This window comes from Equus caballus, chromosome 14 (assembly GCF_041296265.1).
Source record: "Equus caballus isolate H_3958 breed thoroughbred chromosome 14, TB-T2T, whole genome shotgun sequence".
NCBI classification, from domain to species: domain Eukaryota; kingdom Metazoa; phylum Chordata; class Mammalia; order Perissodactyla; family Equidae; genus Equus; species Equus caballus.
In genome coordinates this window covers 20,446,909-20,463,149 of record NC_091697.1, presented here as the reverse complement: position 1 = coordinate 20,463,149, position 16,241 = coordinate 20,446,909, and the positions used below count along the sequence as shown (strand labels likewise).

The 16,241-nt window shown below is 58.7% G+C and overlaps 1 protein-coding gene across 3 annotated transcripts; it reads left to right on the top strand.

Moving 5' to 3' along the window:
• The first annotated feature begins 1,269 nt into the window (after positions 1 to 1,269).
• On the top strand, positions 1,270 to 15,370 carry RGS14 (regulator of G protein signaling 14). 3 transcript variants are annotated; one of them, XM_023617126.2, is made up of 15 exons: positions 1,270 to 1,555; positions 8,732 to 8,753; positions 8,934 to 9,112; positions 9,463 to 9,555; positions 9,639 to 9,782; positions 10,170 to 10,313; positions 10,430 to 10,541; positions 10,868 to 10,980; positions 11,436 to 11,639; positions 13,429 to 13,505; positions 13,746 to 13,872; positions 13,961 to 14,042; positions 14,135 to 14,181; positions 14,267 to 14,381; positions 14,650 to 15,370. In XM_023617126.2, exons 1-15 carry the CDS (start codon positions 1,511 to 1,513, stop codon positions 14,850 to 14,852), a joined length of 1,707 nt encoding a protein of 568 aa, XP_023472894.2. In that variant the 5' UTR covers positions 1,270 to 1,510; the 3' UTR covers positions 14,853 to 15,370. The 3 variants fall into 3 exon arrangements, with proteins under 3 accessions (XP_023472894.2, XP_023472895.2, XP_070089931.1); XM_023617127.2 differs by lacking the exon at positions 8,934 to 9,112 and having other exon boundaries at positions 1,327 to 1,555; XM_070233830.1 differs by lacking the exons at positions 8,732 to 8,753; positions 8,934 to 9,112 and having other exon boundaries at positions 1,335 to 1,555.
• Positions 15,371 to 16,241: the final 871 nt, after the last annotated feature.

The window sequence follows — 16,241 nt, the reverse complement described above, 5'->3', positions numbered from 1 at the left end:
GCAATAGGCTAGGCCATGTAGCCCACGTGTGCGGCAGGCTATACCATCTAGGTTTGCGTAACTACACTCCGTGATGCTCACACGAGGATGAAATCGCCTAACAATGATTAGATTAGATTAGATCAGAATGTATCCTTGTCGTTAAGCAACACGGCTGTATCATCTGGCCACACCTGACTGCAAGGGAGCCTGGCAAGTTAAAGGTTAGCCATGTGCCCAGGAGGAAGAGGACATGAATTTGTGGAGAAGAGTCACTCAATTTCTGCCACTGAAGGGTTCAGGTTACAGCCCTAGAAGGGGGCAGTGAGGTAGAGAATAGAGTAGGAAAGTGAGTGTCACCTGGTCCCTGTAGAGAGGGGCCCAAACAGAAGCAGTGGGCAACTCGAGGGCTCTAAGTAAGCCAATACTTAGAGTAAAACACAAGTCCTTGTAGTGGGTACATGCATGTGTAAGAAAGAGGCAAACTGGGCACTCTGGCTGAAGGCCCTGAGGTCACCCGGGACTGGGCCGGGGCTGAGAGGGCAGGCTCCAGTCTTCAGTCGACTGTACTGCACCGGGCTGGGATTGTTATGTGAGCGAGTGTGAATGCATATGCGTCTCTGGGCACAGAGTACCTGATCCATTCCCGTGCTCAGGTGGGCAAGCGTGAGCATACCTGGTTGCACAGGTCACTGGCGTGTCTGAGTACATATGTGCTTGTGTACAGTTGTGCCTGTCACATGCACCTGGCCAAGGGACTGTACATACATAGGACTGAATGCCCAGGTGTTCCTTATGAAGGAGAGCCAGTGTGTTTATAACACGCACACCTGAATGGTCTGTGTGTGCATGACCATGCATGCAAGGTGTGCATCTGTCTGCACACCAGAACACATGCCTAGGAAGTGTCTGGGGATGGAGGTAGTAACTCTGCATGTCCACAACTGCCTGTGGGAGGGGTACGGAGTGCGCATATGCCTGTCACATGGCAGGTGTGAGATAAGTGTGTGCTGTGTAAGGTACATGCATGGATACTCAGTGCACATGTATGCATGTCCATGGGACCCCCTGCCAGGGTGTACAAAGGTGCACAAAGCCCCTGCCCAGGTGTGTGAATGTGCACTTCTGTGTACCTAGACGTGACCTTGGAGCTCCCTGGGCTGGGCCAGACCAGGCTGGACTCTTCACTGAGCATACACAGGCCTCTGCTGTGTGTTGGTGCCTGCGTGGGGCGCTGCCAAGGGTGCGTTGGCGGCATGTGTGTGTGCGCGTGAATGTGTGTGTGTGTGTGTGTAGGAAGAGGCATTCGCTCTCTTAGACCTTGCTTCTTTCTGTGGTTCGGTTTCTATAGAGACACTTCCTGTGGCAGAGAAAAGAGGTAGTGAGCTGGTGTTTCAGGATGTGAGGGCCCACAGGAGCGGAGCCGGGCTCTCTCTGCTGCCTGCCCGCCGCCGTGCAAGCTCTGGCCGGCACTGCCCACAGTCCACATGGTGCGCACCCCCCGAGGCAGGGACCCGTGAACAGCGACGGCATGCCAGGGAAGCCCAAGCACCTGGGCGTCCCCAACGGACGCATGGTGAGTGTGGGCTCCAGGCCAGGCCCACGGGAGGGGTGGGCACACCCAGGGTGGAGCCCAGGAGGCACACCCGGCAGGGCTGGGCAAGAGCCTGCATTCCGCCAGCGGGCAGAAGAAGTTGGGTACGGACAGCAGCAGGCAGTAGGACCTGGTGCCTTCACCCTAGGACCTTCTAGACGGCCTTGGGAACCTGTGGCAACCCTGGGGATGAGACCAGAGGAGAGGCGGAACAGGTTTCTGGTCCAGCCCCCACTGCTCTCTCACCTGCTACTTTGGCACCACCTGGGGCTGCTTGCATCCTAGGGTAGCAGGCAGGCCTGGCATGCCCCTTGCCTCCCGCACCCCCCATGGTGGCCTAAGCCCCCACATCTCACTTAGCCTCAGCCCTCCTCTCCTTATCCCATGCCCTGATGCCCAAGGTCAGGTAAGGGGGAGCCCTCCCTGGGCCACTGCCCTCCAGCTGGACCTGCTCCTGAGGCTCCCTGCCAGAACTAGCAGTCTTTGGGCAGCTTGGGATGGGTCAGCCGGGTCAGGCCAGGTTGACACAGCTTCTGTCTGTTCTCTTCCTGGGCTACCAGGAAAGGTAGGGTAGCTGGGCACTAGGAAGCCGTTGGCTACTGCTGCTGCCCCACCCCCTAAACCCTCTCCCTGTCTGCTTGGTGTCCCGGTCAGAGCTTCCCTCAGAGGATCCAGCTTCTTTATTCGTTCAGCAGATGGGACAGGCTATGCTGGGCCTCCCTTCTCCCGGCTAGGATACCAGCCCACTTGGCAGAGCCCCAGCCCCTCCTAACAACCCCTGGAAGGCCAGACAGTGTCCTAACCTCCCACCTGGCCCCAGCCTAACACTGTGGGACAAAGCCAATGAGTCTAGAGACACCTGGGTTCCAGTCTCGGCTCTGTTGTCCCTTACTAGGGGATCTTCTCTGACCCTCAGTTTCTTTATCTGTAAAATGAGGAGATTGGAACAGATCTCAAAGACTTGTTGAGATGATTAAGTGGACTGATGAATATGAGACCCATGACCCCTTGTGGGGGCTCCATAAATATCAGCCCAATGCCCCCTGCATTCTCAGCCCTTCTTCAAGGATCCCCTGCCTTACCAAGAAACTGAGCACCCTCCTTCCCCCCGACTCCTGCCTCCTAATTCCTAAGACTTGTCTCCACCTCTCCTTCCAGCATCTCTTTATTGCTCAGCCCCAGGCTAGTTGTGTGAGAGAGAGGCAGACTCCTCCAGGCTGGTCCAGTTGTCCACCTCACTATCTCTACCGTCAACCTAACTTTGAAAGTTCAGGAACCCTCGGGCCTGGCATTCTCCTCCTGGCAGCATGACGCTTGGCCGTCCAAGCCAAGGAGGAGCATGCCCACTCCCATGCCTGCCCCAGAGGGCAGCTGGGTTGGTGCTTCTGAGTGGTGCCCAGAACTGCAGGGCAGCTGAGGGGGCCTGGAGACAGACCCAGCCTCTCCCCGTCCCGCATCCACCCACAGCTTCTCTACCTAAAAGTTGTTCAGAGCAGGGAGGGTGCTCCAGCTTCACCCTGAGCCCCAGCAAGCCACAGATGCCCTGGCTCCTCTTGGCAACCTCCACACACAGGCTTATCTGGGTCCTTCCTGGGCCCGCTCTGCACTCTCCGTGCCACCTCTTGGAATCCTGAGGGTCACAGATTGGCCACTTGCCAGCCGTTGGGCAGCTTCCTGAGGCCATGCCCAGCTGAGATGGGGAGGGGGCAGGCATCGGTGTCTGTGGCAGGAATGTGCAGAGAGGCACCTGGGGCTAGGTGTCTGGCTCCTTCCATGAGGGAGACTCAGAGGAGTAAATGACGTGCTGAGGACAGCGGGCAGGTGGAGGGGCCCGTATTTGAACCCAGCCGATCTGACTCAATGCCAGGGCTGCTCCACCTCCCTGCACTGCCTGGCTCTGTCCTCCCCCACCTCCCCCTGCCACCACCCCACCTGCTGCGCTGTCATCTCTGCTGAGGCAACTTCATTTGTCAGCCTCGTCTTTCTGCCACTCAGCCTGTCAGGCAGTTGCAAGGAAACCTGTCACTTAGAGATGGCTCCCAGCCCCACTCCCAGAGATATCTTCACACAGGCCCAACAGCCACTTCATTTGTTCACTCACTCATTCATTCAATAACCCCTCCTTAGGGCCTGCTCTGTGCCAGCCCTGCCCCAGCCACTCAAGACCCAGGCCCAGAGCCCTAGCCCTCGCCCTCAAGCAGCTCTCAGTCTGGCAAGGCACAAAAGACATAGGGCAAATAGCAGAATAAAATTTGGGTTTGGGTAGGACCCAGTTCAGGGGTAGAGAAAGCTTGAGGGGAACCTGGGGACGGACAGCTAACTTCTCAACTCGCTTCATGCACTGTGGCATGGGAGAGTCTGGAAAGGACATGCTATCTGGAAGAGGGAATGGCATTGGGAAAGGCCTGGACATAGCGAAACAGGGTGTGTGCACAGGGACATGGCCCAAGTGGAGGCTGGGCCTAGAGCCTGGAGAGGGGAAGTTACTGTGTCTGTCACTCTGGGGGCCTGGTTAGTCTCCCCGTCGGACAAGGAGACCTGCAAGGCAGAGCCCACGGTACTTCCGCTGCATTCCTGGTGTCCAGCTCAGGGCTAGGGGTCAGCCCCATAGGCTGGCTCAGGCCAAAGGGGTCAGGCACTCTGGGATCTCTGGGGGTGTACCCAGAGAGGACCTGGGGGCCTCATTTTCCCCAAGCTAGGATGAAATGAGATCATGCAGAGTGTTCAGCACAGAAGATGCTTAGTAAATTGGCCCTCCCTTCAAAGTCTGACCCTTCCAGAAGGAAGAGTTCAAGAGGAGCCCCTGGGCCCTTTACCCCTATTGGCCTTGTCCACCTGTGCCCCAAGGGCTGAGGCCTGGGCCTCCCTGTGCCCTGGTACCTCTCCTGCCCACGCAGGAAGGCAGCTTAGTGGAGGGAAGATCTCAGGCTCCAGAGTCGGGCACACTTGGGTTCCTATTTCAGCTCGGCCACCTCCCAGCTGTGTGACTCCTTTGGGCTTAGGTTTCCTTATCTGTAGAATGGGAGTAATAACCCTTGCTGCACAGGATAAGGATGTGAGGACGGAGTGAGAACACGGATGTGTGCTGTCAGAGAGTGCCGGCCACACAATCAGGAAATGTTGGACCACCCTCACCTTAGTATTCTCAGATACCAGCGACCTCCCAGGACCCTTTTCCTAAGAAAAAAGTATGGCAAACTTAGGCCTGACGAGACTCGGGGGTGCCGCTGGCTACCACACCCTTCCTCGACCATTCTTCCCCTTTTCTCCATTCACTCACCACTTCTCCTCAGCAGGCCGGGTGGGGCAAGGTCGGCCCTGCTCAGCACAACTTCCTCAGGCTTCGGAGCCTGGGCAGTAGGTCGGAGGCGAGCCGGCCAGCAGCATCAGCATGCCATTCCCATGCCTGCTGCTTTCCCATCTGAGACTCCATCACCCTTCCCAGCAGCCCAAGGAGGTTAGGAATGCTGAGCCCCATGCCACCCAGGGGGAAACTGAGGCCCAGAGAAGGGAATTTACTTGCCCTAGACTTGAACTCCATGCTTGCTCCCTCCCACCTCTGGAGCTCTGTTCTGTCTCTCTCAGCCCCAACTCTATGGATTAACATCTGGTGGGCGAGAGGGGCTCGGGAAGGCGGACTACAGGTCACCGAGACGGAGGTGCATAGGCGGAGCATCCCCGGAAAACGGGGCGCAAGGGCCTCCGGGAGTGTGGCGGGCTGCTCAGGGTCCCGATGGCTGGTTGGAGCACCAGGCCAGGAAGGCGCTTCGTGGGAGGGAGTGCAGGCTGGTTCCCTCTGGCAAAGAGGCCTGCCCTCCAGGAGCTACCAGACGGCAGGGGAGAGGCCCAGACGTAGGGGGCAGATTGCGGCGGGCAGGAGGATTCAGGGGCCTGGTGTTTGGGGATGACTGGCGTCTAGGGGCAGAGATCCGAGAGCGGTTGGGTCGGGGAGCAGGAGCAGATACCCAGGCAGAAGAAACAGCAAAGCAGGAAGCAGGAGTGTGCAGGGGTGTGGGGAAAAGAGAAAAGTTTGACAAAGTGAGGGTGGAGGTGAGGGAGGGAAATAGGGGAGGCGAAGGGGCTCATTAGTCAGGCCCAGGCAGAGCTTCAGCTGTAAGCCGGCAACTGCTCCACCTCCCAGGGCAGGGAGTGGGGCCAGGAGGACCTGGGAACCAGCCCCGCCTGAAGACACCCTCAGTTCAGCATAAGGTAAAGAATAAAACAAAATAGGAGTGTGGGCTGGCTTCAGCCCCGGCGCCTCTGCCCTCTCTGGGGTCCTGGTCTGCCCGTGAGCCCCTCATAGGGGGCTCTGAGCAAAGGAGAGGCTGAGTTCGGGCTGGAGGGCAGGCCGGAGAGAGGCCGGTGTGTATGGGAGGAGGGAGAGCCAGGCAGCCACCTCGGGGAGGGAGGGAGTCAGTTTGGTTCCCAGAGACCTGGCAGGAGGGCCTGATGGAGGCACTGAGGCCGGAAAAGCCGCAGGGCAGCCTGGGGAGGAAGATCGTCCAGCAGGCTGATGTTGGGAGGAAGGGAACGAGCAGGCTGGTAGGGACCTTGGGCTTCAACTCGTCCTCCTCACACACCCCAGGGGTTGCGACTTTCTCCTGCAACCGTGGGAGATAAAGCGTCAGATCTGGGAGAGCAGAGGCAGAAGGGCGCAGGTGGGGTGCGCTGGGGAACCGGTTCCCCGCCCAGCCTCGCTGTGCACAAACTTTCTCTCCTCCTCAGAAACTAATCCCCACGCTCCAGGTGGGAGACGAGGCTCGAGGAGGAGCCCAAGATTCTAAAACTCAGAAAGGGAGGGCTGGGATTTGAATCTGGGCCTGACAGAGGCAGACACCTATGCCCCTTCCTCTACGGCAGGGCTTTCACACTTGAAAGCCGGAGCAGGGTCAGACACCAGTACTAACACAGTAACAACAATAAGTAGCATTCCTTGAACATGTACTCCATGCCAGATGGTATTCTGAGTTCTTTATATATATTTAACTTATTTAATCACAGCAACCCTTTGAAAGTCAGGACCATCATTTGCCCCCTTTGTTTAGGGAAAGAAAGTGAGATACAGAGAGGTGAAGCACCCTGTCAAGATCACACAGCACCAGCTTGAACTCAGGCAGTCTGGGGTAGCACCTGCCTCCATAAGTAACATAAATGCATCAGACTGGCTCCAGGGACCTCTGAGGACAGCGTGAGCCCCTTCAAGGGGAGGCAGTTGCCGCTGAGTGCCAGCCAAGGTGGCCATGCTGGAAGAATGCAGGCCAGCTGGGGCATCAGAGTCTTAAAGAGGAGACAGAAAGCTGAGGTTTTAAGTAAAACTCCTGATTTTTTTTTAAAGGTATGCTTTTTGGGGTAGGGGGGGAAGATTGGCCCTAGGCTAACATCTGTTGCCAATCTTCCTCTTTTTTTTCCTCCCCCCAAGCCCCAGTACATAGTTGTATATCATAGTTGTAAGTCCTTCTAGTTCTTCTATGTGGGCCACCACGAGAGCATGGCTTGATGAGCAGTGTGTAGGTCCACACCCAGAATTCAAACCGGCAAACCCCAGGCCACTGAAGCTGAGCACGCAAACTTAACCACTTGGCCGTGGGGCTGGCCCCAAAACTCCTGATTTTGAAATGTGGGAAACCCTTTTAAACTTTAAAAGAAGAAAGCATTCTGAGGGCCAAGATATTAATAATGTCTTACGTATCTGTACCTGCAGGCCAGCTCTAGCCCACAGGTGTGTGACCTGGGTGCTCCCAGGTGGGAGTAGGGAGCAGGGAGGGAAATTCCAGCCAGGAGGGCAGGGAGAGGCTTCCTGGGGGAAGAGATGTTTGCAGAACCATTTCCAGTGAGGACGGAAAGAAGGGACAGGTGGTGAAAGCTCCTGTGACAGGGCCTAAAGAAAATGTAGGAGGTGAGAAGGAGGAAGGAATTGGGGATGACTCAAACACTGGTGGTGGAGCCCAGGTGATGGGAAGAAAGACAGGATGCAGGGAAGCTGGTTCAGCGCCCTTCTTTGTGGCTGGCTGTGGTGCCTTCCATTTGGGACTGGTTAAGTTGGAAGGGCTTGCGGGACATTTGGGCAGAGATGTTAGTGGGAAGTTGACCATATGTTCTTGGAGCTGGGGAGATATGGGAGGCAGAAAGAGCCCAGGACAGAGTCAGAGACTGGCAGAGGCCACCTTGCATGGGTAGGAGACGACGAGGAAGCTGGTGGAGCTGCAAGGAAGGTAGGAAGAAGACCAAGGGAAACCACTGCAAGAGTCATTTTGAAAGGAGTGTTTTTCTGTTTCACTAATGGTTGGGATTCCCAGAGAAGTCGGAATTGTGCATAGGGGGCAGGGGAGAGGATGGAGTTGGCCTCTACAGCAATGCTATTCAGAGTGTGGTCCATGGATTAGTAGCACCAGCATCATCTGAGAGCTTGTTAGAAATGGAGAGTTTCAGGCTCCATCCTGGGGCTCCTCCCAGTCATTCTAATACACACACTGAAGTTTGAGAACCCCTGCTCTATACTATAAAATAGCATCCTGTGGCTCATCCAAGGAGGGGTGGGACCCATGGGAGTCACTGGGCCCCAGGAGAAAACAGTTGCAATAAGGAGATCGTCAGCAACAGAGACACCTCTCCTTCCTCAAAGACAACAGCAAACATTGATATAGCACTCACCACATGCTGGCCACTATTCTAGATGCTGGAAATGTATTAAACTGATTTGATCCTCACTATTATTACCATCATCCCCTACTGACAGATAGAGATGAACAAATAACTTGCCCAAAGTCACACAGCTGGTAAGTGGCAGAGACAGGATTCAAATCTGTGTTCCTCCTCACCATGCTATACACCTGGGCTCACCCAGCAGGTGCCTAGGGGGGAGGCATGGGGGCATGGGAGAAGGCATGGATGGAGTCTCAGGGCACCTGCCCAGGGGCCTGGGGCAGCTGGAAGGTATCTGGCATGAGTCCCAGCACACAGTGGTTGGCACATGATGGGAGGGGAGCCAGGGACAGCCTGAGCAAACCCCTGAGCAAGCAGCGAGCTGGCTGGGAATGCCCAGCATGGACATCCAGGCAGAGGACAACACAGCTCCAGTCCTGGAGGCTGGGCCGGGAACTGTCCCTTGAGGGTCCACCCTGGGCTCTACTCTGACTTTCTGCCTCGGGTCTCTTGTAGGTTTTGGCTGTCTCAGATGGAGGTAAGTGACAGGGTGTGTGGAGGAAGCCTGGCTGGGGTGGGTGGGGTCTGTGTGTGTGGAAACACGGTGGGGATACCCCTGCCACTTGCTGTCTTTCCAGGGAAAGTACCTGCAGGTGGGGTTGGGACAGGGGCTGGGCAAGGCCACAAGGCTCATCTCCACCTGTCCATCCCCCTACAGAGCTGAGCAGCACTGCAGGGCCCCAGGTCCAGGGCGAGGGCCGCGGCAGCTCCCTCAGCATCCACAGCCTCCCCAGTGGCCCCAGCAGCCCCTTCCCCACCGAGGAGCAGCCTGTGGCCAGCTGGGGCCTATCCTTCGAGCGGCTGCTGCAGGACCCGCTGGGCCTGGCTTACTTCACTGTAAGCCCTGGGGTGGGATGGGGAGGGCAGATGGCAGTGGCCACGATGGGGGAGGGGCGGTGGGCACGGGGGAAGGCATGGATGGAGCCTCAGGCTGGCCAGAGTGGGATTCCTCCGTCAGCTTCCTCGTCCAGCTTTTCTCTGGCACCCTCTTCTTCCTTTCCCACCTGGGAACTTTCCTTGTCTCTGCCTCTCCTTTTCTCTCTGTGCCTCCAGATCTGGCTCCATCTGTCTGTCTGGCCTTATCTGTCTGTCTTGGCCTCTTGGCCCTGTCTCTATCCCAATCTCTTTGACCACATCCCCTGACTAGGTCTCTGTGTCTCTGACTGCCTCCTCCTTCGCACCCCCAGGAGTTCCTGAAGAAGGAGTTCAGTGCCGAGAACGTGACCTTCTGGAAGGCCTGCGAGCGCTTCCAGCAGATCCCGGCCAGTGACACCAAGCAGGTGGGGGAAGGGGGAGCTGGGGCAGAGAGGTGGGACCAGGGCCTGGGCCGACCCCTGACCTTCTCCTGTCTCTCCTGCCCCAGTTAGCTCAGGAGGCCCGTAACATCTACCAGGAGTTCCTCTCCAGCCAGGCGCTGAGCCCCGTGAACATCGACCGGCAGGCCTGGCTCGGCGAGGAGGTGCTGGCCGAGCCCCGACCGGACATGTTCCGGGCACAGCAGCTTCAGGCGAGCCGTCCCGGGGACGCGGGCTGGGTTGAGGGGGCGTGGCCTTGGAAGGGAGCGCGATGGAGGAGAGGTGGAGCCAGATCCGGGGCCTGGGGTGGGGTGGAGAAGCGGCCAAATTCGGATCCTGGGGCCGAGCTAAACGCCACGGCAGGGCGCAAGTCAGAGGACCGTAGCAGAAGCGGTGGTGGAGGGGATAGGGAGGGGCCTAGCTGTGGTCGAGGCGGGGCCAAGAGTAGGGGCGGGGCCTGGATCCTGGCGGTGGGAAGTAGGAGCTGGGGGCTCGCTCCCTGGGTTGGGGACCCGGCGAACCCCGAGGGCCGGGCCTGGAACTCCGGAAGTACGCAGAGTGCCCGCCTCAGGCTCACTGCCCTCGCGCCCGCCCAGCAGATCTTCAACTTGATGAAGTTCGATAGCTATGCGCGCTTCGTCAAGTCCCCGCTGTACCGCGAGTGCCTTCTGGCGGAGGCCGAGGGGCGTCCCCTGCAGGAACCTGGCTCCTCGCGCCTTGGCAGCCCTGACACCACGAGGAAGGTGTGTACCAGGGGCTGCAGGGGGCAGGGGGCCGGGCGCAGATCTGCGGGGGTGTGCCCACCGTCTGCATCTGGCCTAGGGCCTGACCCGTGCCAGCGCCTTCTCTGTACCCGCAGAAGCCCAAGCTGAAGCCTGGAAAGTCGCTGCCGCTGGGCGTGGAGGAGGTGGGGCAGCTGCCGCCTGCTGAGGGCCCTGGGGGCCGCCCGCTCCGCAAGTCCTTCCGCAAGGGTGAGGGCAGGATGCCACAGAGATGCATGGGGGCGTGAGTTTGGGCAAACTTTGAGAACGCCCCCTTCCTCTACTTGTCTCACAGTCTATAAGTCTGTGAAAACCGAAGTGTAGGACCCTATGACTACCACGTTCCCCCGGGGAAGGGGGAGTGGTTTCCCAGGCTAGACCCCAGAATTTTGGGACCTCCCCTCAGTAGCAAACCCAAACCACGTTAGACTCCTGCAGGAGGGCTCCAACAGAGTCCACCTGGCTGGGGAGAGGCCTCAGCAGAGGGGTGGGTGTAGGGAGGGGGGCTCTCCTGCTCATTGCTCCCTCTGCCCTAGAACTGGCAGGCGGTGTGGCCAACTCGGGCTTGCGCCGAGAGTCCCAAGGCTCCCTCAACTCCTCCGCCAGTCTGGACCTCGGCTTCCTTGCCTTTGTCAGCAGTAAATCTGAGGTGAGCCGACTGCTGGGGGAGATGAGGGGCGGGCTAGGGCCACTCCTCAGGCCCCTTTGTGTGGCGGCCATCAGTCCTGGTCACTGTATCCACTTCAGTCTCCCTGCTTGCCCCCCATGGACAACCCCTCAGCCTCCTTACTTTCTTCCTGTCCTCACCACATTGGGCCCCATCTGTGTCACGGGTGCACATCCTCTTCAGCAGATGTGTGTGCAAGGGTGGCTGCCCAGGGGTACACAGCATGTGTATGGGAGTCAGTGGGTGGACCTGTCTCTGGGTGCCCATATGCCTGGGTGAGCACACATGTGTTCCCGTAGAAGACTGTACCTTGCCTACAGGTGTGCCCTTGGGCATGTGTGTTTGTGCGTGCACCCCGGTGAGCTTACCTGTCTGTACCTGTCTGCATGTCCTTGCATGATTACACATGACCTCCCCCAACTCCTGCCCTGAATCAGAGCCACCGGAAGAGCCTTGGGAGCTCAGAAGGTGAGAGCGAAAGCCGGCCAGGGAAGTACTGCTGCGTGTACCTGCCCGATGGCACAGCCTCCTTGGCCCTGGCCCGACCCGGTCTTACCATCCGTGCCATGCTGGCAGGCATCTGTGAGAAACGAGGCCTCTCTCTACCTGACATCAAGGTCTACCTGGTGGGCAACGAGCAGGTGCGAACCTGGCTTGGTCTCCAACTCTAACTTCCTTCCTGATCCTGTTCCCAACCTCATTCCTGTCTCTGCTTGGCTGTGACCTCAACTCCAGTTCCATTCCTAATCCCCTGGACCAACCCTAATTCCATCCCCGCCCCCTATCCTCACCCCCTTCCTAACTCCAGCGCCCCCCAAAACCCCACCCCTTATCCCACGCCCAACTCAAAATCAACCCAGCACCAACTCCTCGCTCAAACTCAGATATCCACTCTCATCCCATGAAAATCCTGTCCACATCCCATCCCCATCCTAGTTTCCAGCTTCACCCATCATCCTCACTGTGACGGTCTCTGGGAGGTAGAGTGGGAGAGAACCACTGCTGGAGCTGGGTTTTCCCCCATCGCTCCCGAGTTCAGACTGACCATCCCTGAAATGGCCGTTTGGGGGAGCCCTCACCTCCTCTGCCACTAGGGGCACCCAACTGCACCTAACCTATGAAAAACTCCTTTAGGTGCAAATAGCATAGCTTTATAGAGGAGTCTAGAGGAAAACTCACTTTAAACTGAACCATCTCATAAGGGGGATCTGAAGGAAGAATGCTGCATCCCAGGGAGACGCATCAGGATTTCATTTACCCAGTAGACAAGTTCTAAGGCCCTGCCAGGTGGGTGGGCAGAGGGCCCCGGGCCTGAGCTCTGTCCTCCAGGTACACAGGCTGGAGGTGAACCAGGCAGGATGTGATCAGCGAGGAGGGGTCAAACCTCCAGGGAGTTTCTAGGACAAGGTAGGGATTTCTGATTAGTCCCAGGAAGGCTTCATGGAAGAGGCAGCAGTTGATGAGGATGAGGAGTTTGCCTGGCAGAGCTCCTGGGGGAGAACATTCCAGGCTGGGGGAACAGCTGAAGAGAAGGCCTGGAGGTGGGTAGGAAGTGCAGGGCATGTTCAGGGGCCTGGAGCGTGGGAGTGTGAGGGCAGCAGTGGGAGGAGCTCTGCCCACTCCCTCAGGCACCCAGGCAGCCTCCACATGGGCTTTCACATCTGCTAAATATAACTTCACCACCCACACTCCACCTGTCCCTGCAGCACGGCACAGCCTATGCCTGGGAGAGGCTGCCTCCTGGCCCTGGGCTGGTGCAGCCAGTGGAGCCTATGCGGGCAGTAGTCACTACAGCTGCTGTCTGTGTACCTACTGTGTGCCAGGCACTGTGCCAGACACTTCACATCCTTCTGGCCTCACAGCGGTCTTGAGGGAAGGGTCCTTTCTGCAGTGAGGAGACAAGAAGTGTCCTTAGTAGGTGGGGACGGAGAGAAGTAGACAAGTGTCAAAAAAGGGGCAAGGCCTGGGTGGCTGACCAAAGGTGGGTGCACAGGAAGAAATGCCTCCAGCTGAGCTGGTTGGGTTTCAGATGCTCGAGGGACAAGGGGCAGCTGTTCAGGAGGCAGAGCCTGGCCTGACCCCGAAAGAGGCGCCTGGTGATTCAGGACCTAAGCCTGTCGGTACCCAAGCAGCCCCATAACCATTTCATGCCCACCCCTACCCCATGGAATTTCCAACTCTGTTCCCTTTCCAAGTCCGTCCAGCATTCTTGCCACCATTCTCGCCACCATTCTCCTTGGCCTTGGCTATGTCAGGCTCTGATTCCGACCTGGTCTCTTACCCCATCCGCGTCTCTATGCCTCACCCACCCATTGGCCTTTCTCTCTGACTCTTAGGGTGGCCACGGGAGGAAGTAGGGTGGTTTCCTCGGACCCCAGGGATCGCTTGGGGTGGGGGGAGGGACTCTGAGACCCTGCCTGCCATCTGCAGAAGGCACTGGTCCTGGATCAGGACTGCACCGTGCTGGCAGACCAGGAAGTGCGGCTGGAGAACAGGATCACCTTCGAGTGAGTGCCCCTCCCGCCGGGCTTGAGTCCTGGGTCCCAACGCTCGCTTAAGTCCCAGTTCAGGCTTCTCTTCTCCCCCTCAGGCCCCGCCCCTTGAGCTAACCCCGCCCGCCCCCCCCCCCCCCCAAGTAGTCCCACTCCCAGTTCAGGCTCCGGCCCCTCTCGAGCCTGTCCCAGGTGCGTTGGGGAGGGAGGGGAGGCCGGCTCTCAGCCCTTTCGCAGCGCGAGGGTCCCGTGCAGGCTCGAGTTGGCGGCGCTGGAGCGCGTAGTGCGGATCTCAGCCAAGCCCACCAAGCGGCTGCAGGAGGCGCTGCAGCCGGTCCTGGCGAAGCACGGCCTCAGCCTGCAACAGGTGGCGCTGCACCGGGTGAGCGGCGGGACCGCGGGCGCGGCCACGGGCGGGGGCGGCGGGGAGCGGGCTGCCTGTCCCGCGGGCTGCTGACCTGTCCCCGCAGCCAGGTGAGAAGCAGCCGCTGGATCTGGAGAAGCTAGTGAGCTCGGTGGCGGCCCAGAGAGTAGTTTTGGACACTCTCCCAGGTAGGGGGCTTGGTTCCCGGGGTCGGCTCTGTCCCAGGAGAAAGGGGGTCCAGGCAGGAAGCAAACACGAACGGTGGTGCTCTCTGCCGCAGGTGTGAAGATCTCCGAAGCTGGCGACAAATCCCCCTGCCGCAGCCAGGTGAGCTACAGGCGCGGCGCCCTCTTCCTCTCCTGCCCACTGTGTCTCCCCTCCTGGTTGTGGCTCTGACCCCACATTCTCGCAGGGCCGTCCACCTAAAACCCAGGACAAGGCCGCCCATCCCACCCCACTGTCCCTCAACTCGCTGGCCGAGACGCCCAGTAATGTCACAGGGAAGAGGCAGACCTGTGACATTGAAGGTACATTCAGGATGGTGGGTGCTAGGGACTTGGGACCTTGAGGGTGGCATCAGGGGACTGGATGCCGTTGGGGCTAGAACAGGAAGGCTAGGGGCCATTGCGATTGAGGGACCAGCGGGGCTGGGATAGGGATAGCGGGGCTGGTGGCAAGGAGGCATCCGTACTGGAGACAGGGAGGCTGTGGCCGTAGTATGGGCAGCAGGACTGTGGTGGACTAGTGTAGGCAGGTCTGTGCGGGCAGGCCCCCTGACTCTTTGGCTGCCCCTAGGCCTGGTGGAGCTGCTGAATCGGGTGCAGAGCAGTGGGGCCCATGACCAGAGAGGCCTTCTGCGCAAAGAGGACCTGGTACTTCCAGAATTTCTGCAGCTGCCTGCCCAAAGGCTCAACCCACAGGAGGCCCCACCACAGACTGAATCAGCGGCCCAGCCAAAGGAGGGCCCCTCAGACTCCACTGCCCACTCCGCCCTCTGACAGCTGCCCAACAGTCCAGGCTGGCTGTATGGCACCTGGTGGGCCAAGCATGCCATGGGCCCGCTCTGCATGCCCTATCTATGCCATGAGTGTCCCTGGCCCTTCCTGCCACGGGCAGGCCCTCGGGAAGAGCCAGGATGGAATGGAGTGGAGCTCAGAGGAGCCACACCCCACAGCTGCCACCACATGGTCCCTCATAGGCTTGCCCACCCATCCCTTGCAGCCAGGCCACTGGGAGGAGGTGGGCCTAGCTCCTCAGGTGCAGGCATGTCCAACACAGAGGGGTGGCGTTGGCAGTGCCAGCCTCCCTCTCCCTCCATGCCAAGCCTCAGCAGGAAGCAGGAGGAGGGGCCGGCCCCTCCTCAGGAGCTTGTATGAGTAAGGCCTGGGGGTATAGGCAGGCAGCCCTTCCCTACCCACTAGACTCTACTGGACATATGGATTTGGCAGTTGGCTTGGGCAGCTGGGTTTGTCCTGGATGTATGATATTGTTATTATAATAATTATTATTATTCTGCCATGAGGTGTGTTCCTTTTGTGCCAGTCTACCCTGTGCCACCCCTGACAAACCACACTGCCTCTGTCACCCAGGTCAGTGCCAGGAAGCTCCCGGGGACCTCAGGTGTGCCCCCTGACTTCCTGTTGTCAGAACGTCTCTTCCTGACTGCACAGAGTATCCGGGTGTGAGTGTGAGAGAGAGAGCAAGAGAGAGGGAGGGAGGGGAGGAGAGAAGGAGGAAGTGGGGAGCGGAAGACCCTCTGGGGAGCTGTGCCTCTGCCAGGCGTCATCATGCTGCTCCTTGGTCTCTGTGGCTCTAAGTACGGGGTCTGGTTGCTGTTTTCCACTTCTTTTGAGGACTGAGTGTCTCTGCAGAGATGGCTGTGGGCTTCTTTGGATGCATCGAAGGCCTTGTGAGAGATGCTGGCTCTTATGGCAGGAGCAGGTTCTGCCCCTTGCCTACTTTTCCTGGGCGGTCTTCTCTATCTCCAGGGAGCCAGGGAAGCCCAGACCCCACACAGAGAGAGGAATCAGGGAGGAACTCCCAGAAGGAGGTGGCTTGCAGGCAGAGAAGCCAGACTCAGTCCTGGTGCTGCTGCAACAGAGGAAGCAGGGGACACCGGAGCCTTGAGAAGGCATCTCGGAGAGTGAGGGGCTCTCCTGACTGCCTCAGACAGGTCGAGCTCTCTTTCCCCACTCCAGCTCCCCTCTGCCAGGAGCTCCCCTAACCCCCACCGCCCACTCCCTATCATGTACCTGGCTCCTCATCCTTGAAATTCATGGGAGAGATCAGTGTGGTTTGCTGGCCCATAGCACCTTTCTCTAAAGGCTGAACCCAAGCCATCCTCGAGGGCTTCAGCCCTCTGCCCCCTCAGCCCATTTTGTTTGACT

Bases quoted from the DNA above. Each gene is read 5' to 3' on its own strand.
- RGS14 (XM_023617126.2), top strand. From the start codon at position 1,511: ATGCCAGGGAAGCCCAAGCACCTGGGCGTCCCCAACGGACGCATG. The intron at 9,783-10,169 runs GCGAGCCGTCCC...CCCGCCCAGCAG, and splicing joins TCCGGGCACAGCAGCTTCAG to ATCTTCAACTTGATGAAGTT. The intron at 13,506-13,745 runs GTGAGTGCCCCT...GGTCCCGTGCAG, and splicing joins GAGAACAGGATCACCTTCGA to GCTCGAGTTGGCGGCGCTGG.